General features: G+C 36.4%; 1 protein-coding gene across 3 annotated transcripts in view; it reads right to left on the minus strand.

The window, feature by feature from the left end:
* The window catches only part of LOC123675243 (forkhead box protein O-like), a 162,631-nt gene that overhangs the window by 22,855 nt on the left and 115,797 nt on the right, over nt 1-23,979 (minus strand). For 2 of the 3 annotated variants that reach the window (XM_045610585.1, XM_045610587.1), the window contains exons 2-6: nt 9,662-9,948; nt 7,786-8,115; nt 6,865-7,033; nt 4,299-4,533; nt 3,508-3,723 (exon numbers count right to left, since the gene is read on the minus strand). In XM_045610585.1, coding sequence (XP_045466541.1) covers nt 3,521-3,723; nt 4,299-4,533; nt 6,865-7,033; nt 7,786-8,115; nt 9,662-9,948 — 1,224 coding nt within the window. In that variant the 3' untranslated portion in view covers nt 3,508-3,520. The remainder of the gene's footprint in view (nt 1-3,507; nt 3,724-4,298; nt 4,534-6,864; nt 7,034-7,785; nt 8,116-9,661; nt 9,949-23,979) is intronic. The other variant, XM_045610586.1, reaches the window with a different exon arrangement.

A 23,979-nucleotide genomic window follows, 5' to 3' on the forward strand; every position in this document is an offset into this window, starting at 1 on the left:
CGACTGGCTTAACATTATTGTTAGATACTTCATACCCCATTTAGGCTATCATTATATTGAAAAATTAGTATATAAACACACCCCCCAGCAAGTTCACACCTTCAAACCTCAAGTACACACTGCTTATTCAAACTAACCAAAATAAGAAGCCCCTTGACAATAAAAAAAAATGAATTTTCCCCATCTCCGAAGTTGAGGAGGGCGTAAGTGCGAAAACCTAATAAAAAAAAGAACGTCCCCGACAAATGAGCAAGGGGATAAATATTCAGTGGGCCACGGAAAGCGATTATTCATTATATGCACCCCATTTATCCAATTGATGTTAACTTCAAGAGTCAGGCTATCTAGCTGACGACGCTCCGACGTCGACGACGCCCCGGAAAGAAAATTTAATTTTTTAACGAGGCCGTCAAGGATAAAATCGCTGCTACCAATGTGGCCATTATAAATGCTAATGACATCAGGAGATTTATTGTGGTTGCCAAGTCGTCCGTCTCCCGGGAGATGTCAGAGGAGGTGTTGGAGGTTTTAATAATATTCGCCTCATTTCGGAGAGCCGCAGTTTTATCGTCTTGACGAGGATAGTGGAGACGTTTATATTGAATTAGGCTGGGAATTACGCAGTCGACAGATTTTTTCCAAGTGGGGACTTTGGAAGGAGGATGCATACGAAATTTTCCAGGAATTTAGATGAAAAAAGTATGACCTTTCTTTATGAATACGTTTCTTTGAAAGCTTGGTATCATTCCTTCTTTCCCAAGAAGAACTAATATAAAGAGTTACAATCAGGAGTTACTCTTGAGTAACTCAGGGGTCTAACCTGGGACTGCTATTGTTCATGACCTTCCACAGATAATAAAGAATTTGTTAACTTATGTCTCAAAGTTGAACATAGATAGAGGGAGTATATGTCATTTTCAGTAGGCAAATTTTGTCCCCGACATGAACTATCAAATTTGACATGAAGCTCGCGGAAATGAAAACATATCAGTCACACGATTTTCACACAATTCGTGAGTTTCTCCACAAAGAACACACTTTCTATGTTTCATAGTGAATCAACATTTCATATTAACTCAAAATATATTGAAATGAATACCTAAATATATCAGAAATCCAGAAAACAAGCGCGCAAATGATATGAAACAACCGATGACACTAGGAGAGCAAAAGTTGCCAAACCTTGGATTTCAGCAGGTAGATACATATTCTGCTTATTATCAATTGGACAATTAGGAAAAATATCGAATTCCAATTATTCAAATTTGCATATTTAATCGGGAATCACTCAACTAAATATATTTCATTCGATATAATAAACATTTATAATGATATAGTAAAATTGTGGATTCAAAAATATATCACAATCCGACAACGTAATATAATCAATATCATTTTGGGGACATGTAAAAACTGCGTATACTTCCTCTAACTAGGTTTATTACTCTATGGTAGAGATATTGCCTTTACTTTAGGAGTACCTAAGGGGTCTAACCTGGGACCGCTATTGTTCATATCTTTCATTAATGAACTTCTATATATAATGAAGAATTTGAAGTTAGCTGATGCTAATGATTTTAAAATCAAAATCATCTGCTGGTAACTGTTTGAGTTTGCAAGATGTTTCAACACAGGGTTGTAAAAGCTTCAAGAATAACATTGAAATTTAGCAGAAGACTATGCTTTAATAAGAAAAGAATGTTTCACTGAACTTCTAGGTGCTCCCGCCAATTCGTACAACGGAAGAATTCAGAATTTCAATCAATATACTCGAAACATTAGTCCAAACAGTTTCTGTGTAGAATATTTGAAAAAAGCATACATACAGTAGCATATAGAAAGTAATAATTAATTTCAAACTTGCATGTTTCATAACCCAAATAGTACAAAATCCCCCAACCTCAATGCTGCCACCAAAAAAACTTAAAACGCGATTCAGATACAATTTTCACATAGTAATATGATAATGCCCGGAAAATGCACAACTTTGTCACATCGTAAGCCGGGAATTTAAATAATTCTGAAGCCACGACTGCTCAATTATGCACCGAAGGGAAAGGGAGGACACTTGTCAACTTACCAGGGATGGCCAAAATCGTCGCATTCTTAAATTTCATATTCAATTTTTCGCTATAGAAATTTGATTACCAACGGCGTCTAGGAGCGGAGTCGTTAGGGGGGTCTAGAAAAAAGGCGAGTCGGTCCAGGGGCGTGCGGAAATTAAGGGGGAGGGGGAGTGGTTGAAGAGGGTGATAAGAATGTAAATCGGGTAGTTTCGTCGGCCGAGCAGTCGATAGAATTTTATCGATATGGATATGGCGGCACTTTTTCTCCGTTCTTTTATTTCTCTGTATTGGACGTCGAGACGTTGATTTTTTCGATTGGCGTTCCTTAGGATGATGGAGGTGAGGAATTGTTCGATATGGAATGTCTTTCGAGACGACCTTGGGGTCCGATTTCTATGATTATAAAAACTGGACTTTCATTGTATCTGTTTATACTTGTCTTCAGTTTTGATGATAATTTATTTTATTACATCCTTTTAAGTTCGAATTGGGCTTTTATGTACTTTGTAGTGGGAATTTGTGATTGCTTCGTAGGTACTGAATAAAAAATATTTGTATTATACTAATCTTCATTATATTCTGTGATGAGATTAAATTGGGGAAGGGATGATCAAAAACAAAGAATTGCAAAATTCATGGATGTGAAAACTAAATATATTGTTTTTTCGGATATTAAACCCAGCGCTTTTTTACATTTATCTTACATTAATATAGACATTATAATTATGGTTTTTGCACTTTCATGTAAGGGATTGCTCTCCTCCAATCCAAATCTCTTATTACAATAATATCAATAATGAACGAAATCAAAGAATATTCTTATTGAATTTTCAGAAATCGTAAAACTAGTTGAAGTACCATCTACCTTGACACCAGAAACATCGAAATGAGTTCATAATAAACTGAACGTAATTATTACTGAAAAGCATCATCGGAACAATGTAAAATTGTTTTTCTAAAACAATTTCCTGGCCTATTTCTCTAACTGATGTCCATAACATTGATGAGATAATAAATTTTTAATGCATCTCGTACTGATCAAAATAAAACATAATTCCTTATTTCAATCTTATTTTCAAATAAAGTTGTTCATTGAAAATTCATCAGAAGTCTAGAGAATATGACTCACAATAATAATTATAATTAAATTCAAAGGTTTCTCTTTTTCTACGGAAATAATAATTGATGATATCATCAACTAGTTTTCGTTATTTTATGTATTTTTTATTTTAGTTTGAGTATTTCACCAATATTTTAAATTCCGCGAGATGATTTCATTCATAAATAAATATAAAAATTAAATAATGTATCAACTTATAAAATAAAATTATTGTAACAAGAAAATTTTCTTTCGGAGCTCCCAATATTTTCTTCGTATACTTGTATCAGGTATAAGAGTTTTTCCTCTTCGTAAAGCAGCCGAAACCCGGAAAAAACTCACCTTCTTCTTGTCGCTAATGTACCCAAGACGGCGTCGTAACCGCCGTCACAGAGGCGGAGTAAGGTGGTGGGCCGTTCGCTTGACCTGTTGGTAACACTGTCTGATGGCTTTCAGGGGCTAAGGCCACTCCTTGGGGCTGGTTCTGGAAGTTGAAGTCCAAGCTGCCGTCCATGTTCAACTCATGCTTTATGAGCTCTTCCACGTTGCAGTCAAAACCTGTTGAAAGAGGAGCATGAAGAAAAAACATTGACGGTTGGTAGGGCAGGTATGAAAATAAAATACACTCCAGACAATTGGCGCCTTCAATTAACAGTTGATGTAATTTAAAATGTGTTATTAGGCATAATGATAACAATGATTCAATTATAATTGGAAGGAGGAATATGAACATGAAGCAATTGAACTATTCAAAAAAATCAAATACCAAGAACATCTTTGGGCTATTTCTGTTGATCTAACTAGGTGAACTTCCTGCTTGGACAGTAAAGTATATATACAAAAAAGCCTTATTTTTATGGAACAGTAAAACTAAAATAGATCAACAGAAAATAACCTTTAAGAGATGTCATATTTCAAGTAAAACAAATCGTTATTGCTGATGAAGCAATTTCTTATGATAAGTAAGAATGTAGTATATCTCAAAAAATAGATCTGATAGACAAAATTTGAGGGTTACTTGGGATTTTGAACCCAAAAATTGACCAGGAACTTAAAAAAATTGCGATCGCCAAAATGTCTGTTAACCTGTGTACCTCATATAAATAAATGGTGTACTGAAAAATTTTACTCACTGCCATGAAGCTCCATGATGCTCAGGTCATCTAACTGATTCTGGTTCAGGGCTCCCATCAGCTGGCCCATCATGGTAGATGCGATGCCGGTATGTGTTGGTTGAGGTGTCAGAGGTGGACTAGGAGAGGGCGGCCTAGGTAGCATGTTTCTGTTGAGCATATATTGGCTGCCTAAGGGGTCTGGAGAGGGTTCTGAGTGGGGGTAGGAGGGTGACATCCCTGTGGGTGACATCCGCTGAAAAAAAAAGAAGAAAATTGTTACATCGAACTTTGTGCTTTCATTAAAGGATAAATTTTGAAATGGTTATAATGCAAAATAAGTATTGTTATTTGACATTTGTGTTCAGTATGTTATACCGTTTGATCTCATATACCTTTTATTGAGAGCTCTTTGAAATGAATTGGTGTAAACAATGGCGTCTGTAGACTTCAGAACATTAAGAACAATACACGTCAGCTTGTGAGCCAAATTTTCGTCATTTGCGGGAGATTTCAATTTTCTGCTTACAATGTATAATAATAATAATAAAATGGAGAAATCTGCGGCTGAGGCTCATCGAATGTTCTCAAATAACTATGATGAGGCTGCTATTAGTGAAAGAACGTGCCGAGAGTGGTTCCAACGATTCGAGTACGGTGATTTTGACGTGGAAGAGAGAAGGTTTTGCTAAGATGCAGAATTAGAGGCATTATTTGATCAAGACTCGTGTCAAACGCAACAAGAATTGGTAGGATCATAGGAAGTGATGCAACAAGCCAATTCAAAACGCCTGAAAGTCATGGGAAATATTCAGAAACAAGGAAATTGGCTGTCGTACGAGTTGAAGCCGAGATATGTTGAACGGCGTTTGTTTGCTTGTGAACAACTACTTGCAAGGCAAAGAAGAAAGGGATTTCTGCATCGCATTATGGCTGGAGACGAAAAATGGGTTCATTGTGATAATCCCAAGCGCAGAAAACCATGGGGATATACCGTCCATGCTTCCACGTCGACGGTCAAACCGAATATTTTCAGCTGTAGAAGATGATCGTTTATTCTTCAATTGTTAATCAAAATTCTATTTTGTGAATTTTTCTGTAATTGGGTTTTTACCTGTAGAAAAATAAAGGTGTTTATTTATATTATTTATTTATTAGCGGTTCCAAGGTCATGCTCAGTATTTGGTGGGACTAGCTCGGCGTAGTGTATTATGAGTTGTTAAAACCAACTGATAAAATCGCGGGCGATAGTTATCGAACGCAATTGATGCGTTTGTGCCGAGCATCGAAACTTGGAAACGTTGAAATGGGAAGTCCTATCTCACCCGCCGTATTCTCCAGAGGTTTCTCCCTCGGACTATCACTTGTTTCGATCAATGGCACACGGCCTGGCATATCCGGTCTCATGAAGAAGCAAAAAATTGAATCGAATCGATTCGTGGTTCGCTTTAAAAGATGACCATTTTTTCCAACGCGGGATTAGTACGCTGCCCGAAAGTTGAAAGAAAGTAGTGACCAGCGATAGACAATAATTTGACTCATAAATGTACCTATAACCAGTTTTTTACAATGAACCCTCGAATTTCGGAAAAAACTGCGGAAGCAAAGTTGTACGCCTATGTAATTTCGAGAAAAATCTCCCTAAATAAAGATTTCATTTCGAATCGCACCTAAATTTCCGTCGTGTCAAATTTTAAAATGTCAATGAGAATTATGATGGCGCTCATAATGAGCCTACTGAATTAAACATGAAACAATATCAATAAATAACCGAATTCTCCCAGATCTAGCCCGACATCTCGGTGACTCGTTCTCGATAGAGATGGAGAGATAACATACAAACACACACCGAAAATTACCATAAACTTCCGTGTAAGACTCTCGGTCCGAATCATTTCCACGAGAAAAAATCGTAATTAAAATACCCGCCCAGATATTTCACAATCTATAATGTTTATCGAGAGCAGAAATGTTAATGAACCAAATAGCGATAAAGTTTGTTGACTGCTTCATATTCAACCTTATTAATCCATTCCACGAAAGCGGGAAAAATGAATTGAACGCAGCAGCGAATTCGCTGGACTTTTTCGATGGAGCAATTAGCCAAAGATTGCGACAGGGCGAACTTTTCGCCTTCTGGATTGCATTTCCTGACACTGTATCAAGATTTTTATGTCACAGACTCGATTTTAGAGAGTCTATTTTCGTCGCGTAATAACGTATCTCGAAATTGAATTATTTCTGTTCGAAGGCTTGGTTATTTTATAATTATGTCGTTACTAACAGGTAATTATCGTAATTATGAACCATTTAAACGCACTACTCTTGATAATGGACGCAGGAGCGCTAGGACTTAATTACAAGGAATAGCAACACGTGGTTTGAAGAATTTCATGCTTAACTAGATCGAACAATCGCCTAGCGAGACCAATAACTCTTATGTAAGCCTATTAACAGCGTACATGGATTTCCTGGCCAAAATATGGAATATTAATTGACCACCTTGCAGCCCTGATTTGAACACAACGGACTATTTCAGTGATATTCTGAAAATTAAGATAGATGATTAAGATAGATATATTCTTACCTCCACTTTGATCGACATACACACGCAGTTTTGTGTCCTGTGGATGGGACACTGCGTGATTCCATAGGGTGATGCGGCATGTAGGGTCCTTCCTGGGAAGTTGTCGAAGGGGGCTGTGTATGGAGGTGGCGGGGGTGGCTGTTGTGTTGGTGTATGTCCGTTCAGGTATCTGAAAAATTGAAATTGTAGTGAACCAGGGTTTCGTGGAATTAATATTTGTTTTTTTCGTGAAAATAGATATCGAACCATATTGCCAACTAATTTCATTATAATTTTTGAGTTTTATTTCTCACCCAATATAGGTATCTACTGATCATTTAACATTTGATTTTTCAAAATAATTTGCATTATGGTAGGTACTGAAATGATTTCTATCAGTTTTTTTGAAAATTTCAAGATTTGTGCTGCGTTTTAGTCACACAATATAAATTTTGAATATTCAAATTCATATTGTGTGACTAGAACCCAGCCCAATCTTAAAATTTTCAAAATAACTGAATTGGTGCCCCACGTTGGGTGCCAATTGATATGATTCCACTCAAATTACACAATATAAATTTTGAATACTCAAAATTCAAAATAACTGATAGAAATCATTTCAGTTCCTACGGTTCTAGGGTTTTACATATAATCATTTCTGTTGAATCGCATAAAAAAAATATACCTTGACCGCCGAGATATTTCAATAAAAAAGTACTGATTGAGAAAAAATTGAATTAAATGAAACAATTAGAATAAAATAAAATTGAAATAAAATTATTTGAATGCTATCAATTCGAAACGAAAAAAAAAGAAGAATAAAATAAAATTAAAAAAAAATAAAATATAATAAAATTAAAATAAAAAATTAGAATATAAATACAGCCAAAATGAAATGAAATTAGAATAAAATTTAAAGAATTCAGGATTTCATGAACTTACCCCATGTAGTCCGAGTCTAATTTCATTCCTTGTTGCAAGTTGCCAGCCAACGTGTCGGGAGAGTAGTTGCCAGCCAATTCAGGACTGTAGTTGTTGTACCTGGGAGACTCCCATTCCGGTTCCAACTCAGCCACAGAGGGTATTGGCGACAGTCTCCCGCACGATGATGTGTTGGAAGATGCTCTTGGTCTGAAGTCGGGGCTTTGTTGAAAGCCACTGCGTGCAAAAAACATCAATTCGTCATAATCATCGAAATATTCTTCGTAAAAATCTTCTGTCCTCGATGGTACTGAGCTATATGAGTTGTGCCTTACACGATCTATTCTTACTCTGGGGGAATATTTCGAAAAAACGCATGTAATGGATGATAAAGCGAATGATATTATGCATGTCATGTATGTACGGTTTTTCGGAAATAATTTTCTTCAATTTGACAACTTTCAAACTTTAGTCTATGATATTATTGGATTAAATTATAATGATTTATACCGTATCACATTACAGGCATAAGGCTTTTGAATTTTTTAAGAAAACCCTAGACGTCACATGAACAGAAAATAACATAAAATTTGAATTTCCCAACGAGAACTTGAGTTGAATGAACCGAAAATAGATGACATGAAATTTTATGGAAAATACCAACGGTACAAGACTAGTTCAAGTACTTAAGAAAAATAATAAGATTATTAATAAAACAACTATAATTGTGATATCAAATTTGGACTTCAAACTAACTAATTAATTGGTAATTTTTCAGGTAATGATTTTCCCTCTGTTAGAATATCTACGTGATTTTAGCTACATCTTTTAACTTTCTTAATTCTTAACCGACAATACATGGTGGCCCACATAAGAACAGTCCAGCAGGATTGTTCCGAAATTATAAGTCTTTATTTCCTTGGCTACACTACAAAGATGTACTGTCTAAACTACCATTGCAAAGATATTTGGAGGTTATTTCTAATTGGTACTGCTAACTTTATGTCATGTTAGCACAGCCTCCCACCATAAAAAAACAGAAGCGCGATAAAAATTTTTATTTCTCGATAATTTTTGGAAAAGATTCACTTATTCTCATACGAGTAGTTCTGCTTACTTTTTAAGGGTTAGAAATTGTGTAAGTGCACTGAGCTCAGTAAAGTGAGAGTATGATTCACTAGCTAATAAAGTCCCAGATATGAATCTAACTGATAATAGTTATTTATGCAAAAAGTGCAAAAAGTGAATGTTTATTGCACTCGACGTGAAATTGTCCGACGAGGCCGTTAGGCCGTGTTGGACAATACGTCGAGTGCAATAAACAATTTTTGCACGAGTTGCATACAACAGTTTTTCTACGTTCATGCAAAAAGCAAAAAATGATTTATTGAGGTGTGGCACTAGGTGTAGGAAAATGAAAAGCGCAACTTGAATACTATATTATTAATATCGATTTGCATTGAAACAGGAAGTAATACGTTACGAACTATTTAACTCAAACTTTATTTTTACCCGCAATGTTGAAAGTGAATGAACAATTGGTGCAATTTTCAATATGAATATTTCGTAGTGAAGTACTTTTTAAATCCACTTCTTGATTTGTTACTGCTGTAAACGTACTAGTACTTGGTAACTGTACATCATTATTTCCTTCAGGCTGAAATATTTGTTTGTCATGATGACAGTACGTTGAAGTAGAATGAAAGATGAGTGTAATAAAAACTTTATTGCACCAATGCAATAAAGAACTTCTTTTTCCACTAAATATAGTTCAATAAAGTTTTGCTTTTTGCATGAATGTAGAAAAAATATTTTTTCGATAAATTAGTCGGATTTGTGAAACAGGATCTAGACAGAGTATTCATCCCTTGACAAATCTACATAATTTTTTACTCACCTATGAATTGGCGAATCTGGAAACTTATCTAAACCTTCAGAAATCGACGAACTAGGGCTAGGTGTAGTGTCATGCAACACGCCTCCGTTTCTGAGCATCTCAACCTTCTTTTTCACCCTTCCTCTCCTTTTTTCAAACTTACTGGTCTCCATCGAGGCAGCTCTCCTCCTGACCGATTTTCCTGGTTTAGCATCAGGATTGATCATCCACCAAGACGACTTGCCAGTACCTTCATTCTGCACCCTCATGAACCTGTTGTGCAGACTGAGGTTGTGGCGGATGGAGTTCTGGAAGAAAGAAAAAGGATTGTTAATGAAGAAGTTGAAGAGTAGATTATTACATTTTTGTAATCAAAGATCAGTGAATGTTTTGTGAATATTATCACTTTAATAACCATACTAGGTACCATAAAGCAACTAGCCATAGGAAATAAAGTCAGTTAAAAATTTTCAAACTTCAATTTTTGGCATTTCAGCATTCACATTCGAACAATATTCAAGCTATTGAAGTTATGCATGTCCAATAAATAAGTGTAGTGTAATAAATTTTGAATGACTAAATTATAAAATACATATAGGTATACGACTTTGAAGTTCTTTGATCTCATGACATATCCTCAAGGAAGTGAAACACAACACGATCAATGTTCAAAAACTATGAATCCAGAAGGGAAATGTCGATGGAAAATCGAAGGTGGTACAACTCAAGGAGAAAGATCCTTACGTACAAAAGAGAGTGTAACTGGTTTAAAATTGACGTAACGATTATATTGACTGAAGTTGTTGCGTTACTACAAGTACAGTTTTGAAGAAAGAGAACGGAAGTATGCTGAGGAAAGGTTTGTTATTGATCTACTTCCAAATTTCAAGGTTACGAGGAGCCGATATCTTTCTGAATGACAATGTAGCGTATCCTTGAAAGATCGAAAATGTCAAGTGTACAATTCTATGAGTTTTAAGGTGGGACTCATAGAGATAAGTCTGAGATAATATGTTTAGATAATTTGGATTGATTGATATAGGAAGTAAATTGAGTTCTACACTATCATGCTAAAGTAGGTTCCAATGATCAAAATGAAGAATGATCTATACTTTTCAAAAAATATTTATCCGTGTTTTGGTTTATTCATGAGTTTTTTGAACCCTTAGAGATCACATAACTGTTTGAAGGTTCTTTGTATCCACCTTATAGTCCGGATCTAACACCAAATGATCACTAGTGTTCCTGTCCATGGCGAACAATTTTGATGGTGAAAAATTCGCTTCAACAAAGGCTTGTATCTCAATTTTTTGCCAATAGGGACGAGGGTTTCTAATAGAGCGGCATTACCCTCAAAATGGCAACAATTTATCGAACCAAACGGTACATATTTGGCCTCAATAGAATCATTTCCACTATGGTTCTTAAAGCCTTGTTTTCCATGCAAAAATACTAAATTTCTTTTCAATAGTAAAGTCTCTAAGACATTGATATCAGACGATGTAATTTTATGACAATCGAAAGCGTGGTAATAGCCCAAAGCCAAAGGCCAAAATACCAGAATACGAGCTTGAGAAATATGTCATAAGATTATGAGGCAGGCATTTGTCAATGCTTGAGGGCTATTCGGCAGAAAATTTTACGACAAAAAATTTATGATTATTGAAATATAACTAAAATTAGATTCGTTGCTACTCTCTACTAGAGATGACGAAGCAGAAGCTAGCAGTTTTTCCTCTTTCGAAGATTGAAGAAGAAGATGAACGAACAATTAACTTTATTAACTTTATTTTCAGACTGAAAATCATTATTTCGATATATTTTCAACCTCGACGCTGCGAAAACTCCCTCCGTTACGGCCCTGGCTCCCAACCCTCTTGATTTGAATCTTTCGCAACTTTTTCGATTGGAGGGCACTTCCGTCGAGACCCGATCTTCGTGCGGCACCGAGAGGATGGATAGATAGGAAGCGGCGCCTCGATTCCTGGCGCTATCCCGACGTTTTTCACCTCAGCCGAACGACGTCGTCTGAGGTGCTGGCCAACTTTCTCCACCTCGCCCGCTCTCTCTCGTAAATCAGACGGGAGGGATCAGACTTGGAGGACCTGATGGCCGCAGGTGGGCCATAAACGCTTTCCTGATATACATAATTTAGACATTAGGTCCCCGCTGGGGTGGGGCGTAGGTATAATGATGTGTTGGAGTCAAGGAGTTTGGGGAGAGAGAGGTGATTTTGGTGTTTGGGGTTAATGTGACGAGGGTTTTGGGGGTTTAGTTTAAGTTTTAGGGTTTTATTGTCGGTTTTTAGGATATTATAGTATCGAATTATATACAAGAATTATTGGGTTCTTCCATACAGTAATAAACATTGATAGAGGGAGTATACACAAATTTTACATGTCCCCGACATGGTTAGAATACGTTGTCGGATTGTGATATATTTTCAAATCCACAATTTTACTATATCATTATGAATCTATATTATATTGAATGAAATATATTTTATTTGAGTGATTCCCGATTGAATATGCAAATTTGAATATTTGGAATCCGATATTTTTCCTAATTGTCGAATTTATAATGAGCAGAATATTTATTATTTTTTGCATCTACCTGCTGAAATCCAAGGTTTGGCAACTTTTGCTCTCCTAGTGTCATCGGTTGTTTCACGTCGTTTGACTGGCTTGAAGTTTGTTTTCAGAATTTCTGATATATTTAGGTATTCATCTCAATATATTTTAAGTTGATTTGAAACGTTGAGTCACTATGTGACATAAAAAGGGTGTTCTTTGTAGAGGGTCTCGAGATTTGAGTGAATATCGTATCACTGATATGTTTCCATTTCCGCGCGCTTTGTGTCAAATTTGATAGTTCATATTGGGGACAAAATTTGCTTACTGAAAATGACATATGCTTCCTCTATCTATGTTCTCTGTACTCTGTACTCTGAGTTCTTATACGGAATGTTTTAGTGACTTTAAATTTTCAGGGTTGGTACAGGCTTGAAATATCTTGGTTCATTTGCCCAAAGAGCAAAAATTGAAATTTTGTTTTCGTAAATAAATTGAAGTCATCGATTGAAATGACATTCAAAGATCATTTCAAGCAAAATTTGTGTTCATATAATGTTCATCGATTGAAAAAGTACCCAAAATTTCAGAATGTAGCGTAAAGACGTTCTTTATAAAGAAGTTTAGATGAAATTTGTGTGCAGTGGTGAATAATAGCCAGAACTGAAAAAATTGGTTTTGAAACTTGGCATGATGTTTGGATCAACATATAATTGTAAAGCAGCGTTCTCGTAGATGGAATTTAATTAAAAAAAAATTAAATCTCTATTACCGATTATCATCTTCAGGATTCAATGAGAATAGCTTCAAACAAACGATTCAGATTCATTTTCGTTTTATTTATCAATTATTAATCGACATTATGAATTTGGGTTGTAAATCCATCACTAATACTTAACACATCCCCCAATCTCTCATTCAATTTTCAATTCTTTTTTAAAACACAATGCTGACTAATATTTTCATCTTAAAAGGACCCCCAGAACTAAAATACTAGGTTATTCCTGCTATAGACCTCTACATTTAATTTAAAATATTAGGTGCACAACTTTGCTTCCGCCGTTTTTCAGGTAGGTGAGATTAGAAAAAGTGATTTTATTGCAAATTTTATAAAGGAATTTGTGCCAAAACTTTTGGTTTTGTCAACCAAGAAAAGCCGTAAAAGCTACGAATTCGAGATGCTTTGAAGTAAAACGACAAAACCTTCATCGGAAATAAGCTGAAGTCCGGCCCTGGCGCCCGGGAACCATCCGAATAAAGTCCTCAAAAGCGACGCCGCGATGTCAGGCCTAAGTGCCGTGTCCCTCCTCTGGATTCTGCACCGCTAAGCGGATAATGAAATAGCGCTGACCGCTGACCAAGGGAACGACGCCCGGCGTCGTCGCCGTCGGTCGGGAACGGGGGCGCTACAGCAGCCGTCCCGGCGCCCGCCTAACGGACAGGTAGATGAGCGATGTTGCCGGGGTGATGGATGGGAGGGAGACGAGGGAAAAAAATTCGGTTATCGGAAAATTGTTCGTTTTTTTTTTTGGGTTTTCCGATCGTTTTTAGATGACGTTGGGATTTGGGTTTTCTATTTTTCTGTGGAGGAGGATCGTGGAATTCGGTATTGATTTGGTGATCGGAAGGTTTTTTCGAGCTGAAACAGGGGGGATTTCAAGTTTCATTGTTGTCAAGTGATTTGACGTTTGAAGCTCGTCTAATGAAATTTACAGTCTTAAAATATTATATGAGGTTTATCATTATGCACTTGATATTTATTCAAGTTTCAATTAATCGATATTTCAAAGAAAAACCTATTCAAAATGAGAATTCCGTTGATTTCTATTGATTGTTCACAACATAAGAGTAATAGAAATAGATAGAGGGAGTATACGCAATTTTTACATCCCCCCAACTTGGTTAGATTACGTTGTCGGATTGTGATATATTTTGAAATCCACAATTTTACTATATCTTTATGAATGTGTATTATATTGAATGAAATATATTTATTTGAGTGATTCCCGATTAAATATGCAAATTCGAATATTTGGAATCCGATATTTTTCCTAATTGTCGAATTTATAATAAGCAGAATATTTATTATTTTCTGTATCTACCTGCTGAAATACAAGGTTTGGCAACTTTTTCTCCCTTAGTTTCATCGGTTTTTTCACGTAGTTTGGCGCTTGAAGTTTGTTTTCTGAATTCCTGATATAATTAGGTATCTATGTCAATATATTTTGAGTTAATATGAAACGTTGATTCACTTTGGGACATAAAAAGTACGTTATTTGAGGAGAAACTCGCGAATTGAGTGAAATATCGTATCACTGATATGTTTTCATTTCCGCGCGCTTCATGCTTATACTCTGAGCTCGAAAGTTATACAATACTTTACCAAGAAAATATTTATATGCTATTCAGCTTTACAATCATACAGAGTGTCCCTAAATTGGGGTACGAAGGAAAATAAGATATTTCTTGAATAATTTCAAGAAAAAAACTTTTGAACATGGCCCTGAAAACACTTTGTTTTCGAGATACATGGTGTTTCTTGAAGTCTTACTTTTTTGTAATGATTATACCAGTTTATCGAATTTTTATCAATCATCGCTATAGATTGGGTGAATAAGTACCAAAACTTATAATTGATCAAGTCATTAGAGCTTACCAACTGAATCTTCATTGTAATTCTAATTTTTTTAAGGATAACTAGAGAATTGTTTGAATTTTTTTTTTCAAAATAGGTAGCAGATATGACAAAACCACACGAAACTAAAAAGTGTTAAAGTGGACCAAAGATTCCCTTTGCTTTTTCTAAACTGTGAGGTGTCCACCAAAAGAACAAAAATCTAAAGGAAACAAGCAGGCACTGTTCCGAAAAAAATATCCCCCTGTAGATTTGCATTCAAAATTAATATATCACGTGATGAAAACATTGAATTGAAATATCTATGCCAAATTTATGTTGATTATATTGTGAGGGAAAGATGCTATAAGAAAAACACTCAAAAAAAAAAACACCTTGTATCTCGAAAACAAAGAGTTTGTATGTTTATAGCACTTTTCTTCCTTAAAATGATCCTAAAATATATCATTTTAGTTTATACCTCCAATCAAGGAATATATGTATATAACGCCTCAAAAGCAATGAGAAAATCGCCTGAATTTTCATACAATCCTCCGGAATTCGAAATATAAAACGACACAAAACTTTCAATCGTACGATCATCTATACCCCGTTGCCCTCAAATAAAAATCCCATAGATCACCCCAAAATATGAATAAAAACAAAGGACTTCCCCGCCCCCCCATCAACAAGCAAAAATCCCAAGAAAAACCTACCCCTCACTCAAACTTTCCGCAAACCCGAGCTTTCCACACGTCCATAAGTCAGAAGGAGTCGTCCGACCGATTTCTCAAATTAGTGGCGTCGTAAAAGTGGGATGTCGAAGCCACCGTCGATAATAGATTAGGGATTCAAATGTAGAAAACCGCCGAAAGGGGCGAGTCAAAAATGGCAGTTCCGCGAACTTCGCCTCCTAATGGGGAGTATCTCACTTTGAAGTATTTGGAATATTGCCGGAGTTAAGTCGGAAGTTTCGAAGTTATGCGGTTATTATTACCGGAGGTATGTCGGTAAAGTGGATGAGGTATCTGAGGATTTGCATCGGAATGGCTTGGCCGGGATAAGTGTGAGGTTAAAAACGAAAATTTGGGAAAATATGGCTATCGCCATTCGAAACATTATTTCAAATTCATGTATGTTTTATTCGAAAGCGTGAGGTGCAGTAATATAATATCAGGTTGAATTCAATACGCTCTATTAGTGTGACGTCACACACCGCCGTTTTTGGTTCTCCTGTCATTGTTCGGAATCCAAACAAATAAATTGTCTTTCAAATTAGTCGTTGAAGGTATTGGCTTATTTTCATAAATAAGAGTATTTGAGGAACGATTTCAGTATTAATTGATAGACAGAAGGAACGAGATTAATACCAGTAAGTTTGAATCCTCTATCATTCCCCAGATTTTGTAAAAAGCCGTGTTTATTAGTTGAACTTCAAGTTCGAACTTACTGGCATTAAATTCGTTCCTTCTGTCTATCAATTAATAGTAAAATCGTTCCTTAAATAATCTTATTTATCAAAATAAGCCAATTTCTTCAACGACAACGTACGAATTTGAATGACAATTTGTTTGTTTGGATTCCGAACACTGACAGGAGAACTAAAATGGCGGTGTGTGACGTCATCACAAATAAAGCGTATTGACAGTCCACAAGATGCTATACAACTCCGGGCAAAATCCAACCTCAAATTATGCCGAATTAAGAATCAGCGGATATTTTTACTGAGACGTAGGATAGATTCAATACCAAAGGTAAGGATGCATGGTACATATTTATAAAGAATGGAAGATATTAGACATGAAAACTAATACACAGCCCATTAAACCACTTTGTGACATATCGTGTATGATCTACTCCGAGATCTACTCTGTGTTCCGGTGTTGTAACCTCAAATATTTATGTTACGATGGAATTGTCATTCTGTGTACTGCTAATAGGTTTCAATCTGATATTATTTCACAGCATCTCACATTTTGAAGAGAACAACACGAATTTGAAATATTGTTTTAAATGACGATAGCTGTATTTTAAACAATTTTCATTGAATTATCTCTTTAAATCATCTGAATGCATGCCGTATGTGAAGAAATTGAATGTTTTGTTGAGCTGAAAGCGTTTTTATTCCCAACAAAATAGTATACTTCGCCTAAACATTAAAAACACATTTTTCTTGAAACTCCTCTAAATTTTCGATACCTTTTTGTAGGAACGACAATCACTCCTTCATCAGAGCCAAATTTCTTTACCTTGAGCACCTTTGAACCATTGTTGGTGATGGAACAGTCTGAATGACACTTATCAAGCCAATACTTTACGCTTTTTTCCCCGTCAAAAGATAGTGTTTTATCAATTCTCGAAACTAGTCATTCAACCTTCATTTGCTCGATCCCTATGTTTTGACATGCATCTATTGAAGTTTGGCACTAACCAGAACAAAAGTGGAATGGCACTGGCTCCACCAGGTACCTGTACCTAATTAACATCGAAATTTTTTAATTTTTTAGAAGAACTGGACGTTAATGAAGCTTTCTTTTTAAACAACTCTAGCTACTTCAGAAATTGGGAAGACCCAACAACCCTTGCAACTTTCTTATTACGCCCTGATCCGCCTCGAAGGACCAAGAACAAATCTTCACAAACCACTAAAAACTAAACCGATTCCAACTACAAATCTTGTAATGCTCCTCCATCCATCTCAGCACGTCCGACATCCCTCCTTATAAAATAAAAATATGGAAAAGAATATGAATAACCCACCCACCCACCAATTTCCACTCGGCCGATCGCGACTGGAACCTACCCTCTTCCGAGGGGTGGATATTGGTATGTTATACGGAAAAAGCTTCTACATTGGGGTCGCTAAATTGCTGTAGGGGGTTGGAACTGCCACTGGTTCGTAGCACATTATATCTCCGCGTGGGGTCAGGAGTTTGGAGGGGGTCCGAACCGATGCATCCGACGTCAGCAGAAGAGATAATGTTATTCGAGTGGGAGCAATCGGAAGAATTACTTACAATACGAATTATCTGGTAGATATGGATGTTGGGAGGGTCTGGCTTCGATTAAGAGGAGATGTATGTGAGGTTCCCGAAGATCTGATAAGGAATAGCACAATGGTTTCGGGTAATAAAGTGTCCGGAGGTTGAGTAACGACGTCTACGCGGACAGGTCCATCAATGATTGAGAGGATGGATTGAGACGCATCGGGTAGTAGATGAGCATTTTGGTTCATTGTCTCTCGATGTTATTATAAAGATTGAATTGATGTCAGACACAGTCATATTTATATGGAGGAGGCTTTTTTGGTTTATTAGTTTCGTTAAATTAATCTTTGGAATTGATCGAAAAAAATATTATTGACCTAACCTGAAATTTTTAGTTAATGTTTTGGAAAATCAATCAAATTGGGAAGAATTTCAGAGAGACACTGAGTTGGTGTTTTTGAGTCCTCGGTGAACTATACGTCTATCGGTCCTTTGAGTGCCACAAAACTGAATGAGATGTGCTTTATTTATGATATCATTTTGCCGGTAAGGTTATACAGACTTAGTGAGGTGTTCTGATGATGCGATCATCCTGAAATTCGGCATGAACTTCCGCCAAGTCAGGTCTTTTTTCCATTGCCGATGAATCTAGTTACTTCATCAACATAAAATTTTTAATAAAGTTTGATGCTATTTTTCCATATACAGTATTGTACATAATTATATTTCAACAGTAGATTCTTGAAGTTGAAAAGAACACTTTTTCCTTAAACTTTTTTCCATTGCCGATGAATCTAGTTACTTCATCAACAAAAAATTTTTAATAAAGTTTGATGCTATTTTTCCATATACAGTATTGTACATAATTATATTTCAACAGTAGATTCTTGAAGTTGAAAAGAACACTTTTTCCTTAAACTTTTTTTTCGATTCAACCTAGATGAAAAGATTTGAATTTTCATAATGAGATTTGCATGCCTCCCCTAAGAACCTGCTCATAAAACTTATCCAACCATTAGGTATACCATTCCAAGCTTAGATATGAGCTATTATATTAGAAAATCTATCATAAACTTACTTTTTCAGTTTTATTTATCGAACAAAGTGGTAGTTATAATAAAATAAATGAGTTATTGCCCTTTTGTTGGCGATAAATATTGATTATTCTATCAAATTGTATCACGTCAGAAATTCCTTCATTTTTATTGCAAGATGTCCACAAAGTAGAGTAATTGCGGTCAGATCTCCAAAATCGATAAATCGTTTTCAAGATCGAGTGAAAATCATTCATCAACAAGAGATATATGTTAATGAACATTGACGTGTAGTGAACGTTAATGCACCTTTCTTTTTGAACAACTTCAGTTACTTCAGAAATTCGCAAGACCCAACGACATATGCAAATTTCTTATTAAGTCCTAATCCGCCTCGAAGGACCATGAACAAATCAATACAAACCACTTAAAACTAAATCATCTAGTATTTCCTTCATTAATAGATTTCATTATTCCACTATTACCTACTTAATTGGTATCAGCGCATGTCTAGAATTTTTCCGTCATCAACGAAATGAAAAATATTGTTCATATCATCAAAAATTCATAAAAACGCAATTCTACCCATTCTTCTTCACTGGAAAATTACCGTCGGCACCCAAATAATCCCACGTGTGCCCCACAGTCTCAAATATCGAACAGGCTCATCGGCGCAGCGGTCCACGCCACAATTGAGATCAATTAAGGAGGTTAAGTAGATGTTAATGGCGGTTGGTGAAATGTCGTCGCAATTATCGCTACCCAGTGCGTGCCATCGGACGACGTCGTCTTCGACGTAGTCACGTCAGGACGATGCACCGCGTGCCCGGGGACCCAGTGCATTGCACCGCGGAGATGATATCATCACCGTCGGGCTTGAGGCCGCTCTCTGTATGCGGTTCGACACGCAATTTAAGGTCTGGGAGGCGCGGCTCGTCTTTTGGCGTTGGAGAACATAGAAGCTGGGTGAATTTTTGTGAAAATTTTTTTTTTTTATTTTGAAGAAAAGTTTGCATTCCATAAAATGTATTTATTATTATATCTCTTCTATCTGATTCGTTTAGAAATAATGAATAAGAGAGTTTGGAGAAAGCACAAATTCAACACTGTTCGAGACTTGGATGTATCAGATGTTTTAACTTCAACTTCAAATTCTGTTCTCTTCGAAATAATGAAGGTTTTCTCACTGAAAGTTTAGAACAGAATAACTAACAATTTCATCCTATTCAACACATTTTGACGAATAATTTTGCTTTGGCAAGCAAATAAATGAAAAACATTATTAGTCCCAGTGATGACCCTTGAGGAAACCCTAACTGAATGAAAAACGTTTCACCAAATACCGTCAAACAGGATATTCAACCTAAAACATGTGTTTTAATGTAATTCTCGAATCTAAAACATTGATTAGTCGACAACATTGATACATGATTTCAATATTCGAAACGTGCGAGAAATCCTTAGAATTTTGGGGTATCGCGTTTTCATGGGGATTATTAAAACACTGAAGGACGACAGACGAGAACTCTATTGTGGTACAGCACTTGAAAAAATCCTTGAACACTCTACTAAGTTGTCATCACCTCGTATCTTACTTTTTTGAACTCCCCTTTTCCCAGTTTTATACCTGGATTACAAACATGAAATTATATTGTAGGTACATTGTAAATTTCTTCTTCCTTTTCTTATTCTCTAAGTTGTATGCCTGCGCAATAGTAACATGGTGCCAGAACACTAATTAGGGTAGGGAAAGATTTTCTCTATTGTATCTTTCTGAGAACCATATGATTGAGAAAGTTGTTTGCACAAATTCAAAAATAGACCATTGTTACACTAATGCAGGTACATTTATATCAAGTATTGTGACGAAAAATTCAGCTAGACACGGACATTATGTCTTTTTGTCGCCACAGAATTACTCATAGGAAGCAACAACACAGATAAAGGCAAGATTCTAGAAGTAATACATATAACATCCATTTATGTAGCCACTTATAGGTAGAAATCATACTATGGGGGTTTCAACCCAAAATTGTTGTTGAAAAAAAAAGAGGAAAGTCCCGAAGTCAAGTATGCACCTGTCTGCCATCCAGAGCTCTTCTCGTAAACTGTGATAGTTATTTTCAAAAAATTTGAGATTTTTAGAAGAATTGAGTTTGTTTCGAAGTTCCAATGTTTTATATAAAGAAATACAAGAAGCCTCACATCATCTATTGCTCATCAAATTCCAGACTGCTTCAAATCAAATTCTATTATAATACAGAAATGCTAAACTTCGAATGTGACTAGAATAAGAAGTAAATTGAACGACGTGAATGCTGAAACAGTTCAGGTTCGTGAAAAAATTCTCGGTAATTCTTCAATTTCGACATTCGTAGATATTCCACCTTTTATGTAATTGTCCAACAGATCCCATTATTAACGGAATGTAATATTTGTATGAAGGCTATGTTGGTAAGAATACAAGAATCAAAGAATCAAGTAAACAAGATTTTTTATGGAAAATCTCTGTAATATACATTATATTGTATTCCATTGATTGGCCCTGATGAAATATAAAATAAAAATTGACCTTCTCCGGATTTTCAGGAAAAACTCAAAGAAATTATCAGGTAGAACTATTTTGTGAGTGCCACCTATTATATTCAATTCTCAATTAGTTGCGAACATCGGCGAAATGACGCATCGCCTAATTGATCGTCTACTTTTAATACCTATTCACACTACTCAACATTGAGTTCAGACATCATTTTTCATACACCCATAAACTCCGAACACCCAGACACAACTATCCATCCTTAATGTCCATATAATTCCCCCAAATAACCACCTGTCCAACACGAAATATCCCCACGTGACACCGACGAATTCGACAAATACACAATATGTACTGCACATCATCATAATCCAAATTAAGGCCTTAACGAGCGGTTAATAGAGGTGGAGGCCTTCGCCGGGGGGCGGGACAGATACTACCTCCCTTCCAAGGCCCCCCGAGCGTTTCTGTCCCGTGAAGACCTCATCAGTCACCGCGCGAGCCGCTGAAAAAGACAACGACAACGATGCGTGAGATCGATAAAAACGTCACAGTCCGCTTTTCCACTAATGAGTCGTGAGGCTTGTCCGTCATGACGGCAGGATGACAGAACCCTTATCCTTTCATCCCTTCCCGATGGGTCTAACGAGGGAAGGCCATTAGGGATTTGGGGACACGTCGCGCGAATCGTTGTTATCTTTCGAGGCGAATGCAAGTGGTTTCTGGATTAACACGTGGCAAAATATTGGAAGAAGGTTGTTGGAAAGGGTTTGGTGACTTAGGAATGAACAGGTTGTTTTGGGGAAACATTGTTTTTTAGATATAAATGAAAGACTTTCATCTTAGCACTACTCCGAGTTTTGATTATTTTTTAGGGTGAGTAAGATGCTAACCTTTCCCAAGAACCTTCTCACTTTATCCAGGCTTGGGACCGGCAACATGACCGCTGAACACAATACTTAATCCAGTCAACGATCATACAGGCCAAGGCATGTACTAAAATATGCTGTAGAAACGGCGAAAACAAAAAGCATCAGCCGAGCAACTAAATTGAAGATCCTGAGATCCATTAAGGGGGTGACATAAGAGATCGAATTAGGAGCGAAATCTTAAGAGAAGAACTCAAGATACAGGATGGGGTGCAGAGTGGCAAAATGAGTAGACGATGTTGGAGAGATCACGAAGGCAGAATGAGTGAAAACCGATAACAAAATCGGCTAAAGACCAAAAACAAAGCTCAAAAAGATCACCTAACAGATGGTTTGAAGCTGATCATCAGCTTTACAGCTAACAACACACGTAAACAAGAATCCTTAGGAGCTTAGGTTGTTACCTCATGAATATCCAGGATTAAGTTCGAACATCTGCACATCATATGTTCAGATTTTTCTACCTCCGTTCCACAGAGCCTGCAAATCTCATCTGCTGCCTTTCCCATATGGTACAAAAAATATTTTCACTGACAGTGACCTGTCAGCAGTGCCACCTTTGCCAAAAAAAAAGCTCAGGGTCAACAGGTTTAATGTTGATCGGAGATCCATAGTCGAGTTACTTTATTTCTTCTTGCCAGTTACTTTATGGTATTATTACACCCATATCAGTAGAGACTCCTGGTTTTGTAATTCCAGGGGTCTCTGCTCACATGGAAGTGTGCAGCATAAAGCAACTGGTCAGAGGCAATAAATGAAAGTCATACTAAGAATCTAGAAGATCTCCATTTTTGAAGATCATTCCTTGCACTAGGCTAGATTTCCATGTTTTGTTGGAAGACCAAAGCCAAACTTCTTTTCCATCTAACCAAAAATACTCTATGCTATCTATTTTATTCTATTCGGGGTAAAACTTCGACAAGACTGGACTATTATTGCCACAAACGTCATTCAAAAAAACGAATCAAGGGAATAATAAAAGAATATAAGTATTGATAGATCCAGAAAAATGTAAAACTACATCTCCGAGAGTACTTGTTTTGTTATCTCTAGATTATTATCATTACATCGAGTGACCACAGAATACGAAACTATTCTCGTAATCTGGGTAAGTAATATCTTCCTAGATACAAAATAAGCTATCATACAGTAGAACAGACCCTCGCCAGCTTGGAAATACGCCGTAAATCCTCTTGAATAGTTGAAGTTACCTCTCAAACCCGATAGCACGAACAACGAACATAACCCCACTTATCTATAATCAACCCCGACATATCTGAAGAAACGACGCGATCAAAGGGTGCTTGAATAATTCGACAAGCAATTACTTCAAGTCGTTTCCTGTCGCAACCACGAAAACCTATTCATTAACAATTTATGTTGCTTGCACGCTATCGTGAGCGATGTCTAGAAGAAATAAAGAGTAGAGCATTGATGCAGTTGGATATTGAATCTTCTATGAAAATTTTCAGTCTTGCAACAACCTTTCTAGAAGAAATTTTGGAGGCGATGAACTAGAAAGAAGGCATTCATGGTAGGTAACAGCTGCTGGACCTGCACCCTTTTGTGGTCCAAAAGAGTCTTCTGGAATCTCTTCCAATATCACTTATTTAATTGGAGTTTTTTGAGGAATATTGATACGAATAGAAAATATAAATTTTCTCACTGA

Source organism: Harmonia axyridis, chromosome 3 (assembly GCF_914767665.1).
Source record: "Harmonia axyridis chromosome 3, icHarAxyr1.1, whole genome shotgun sequence".
NCBI lineage: Eukaryota > Metazoa > Arthropoda > Insecta > Coleoptera > Coccinellidae > Harmonia > Harmonia axyridis.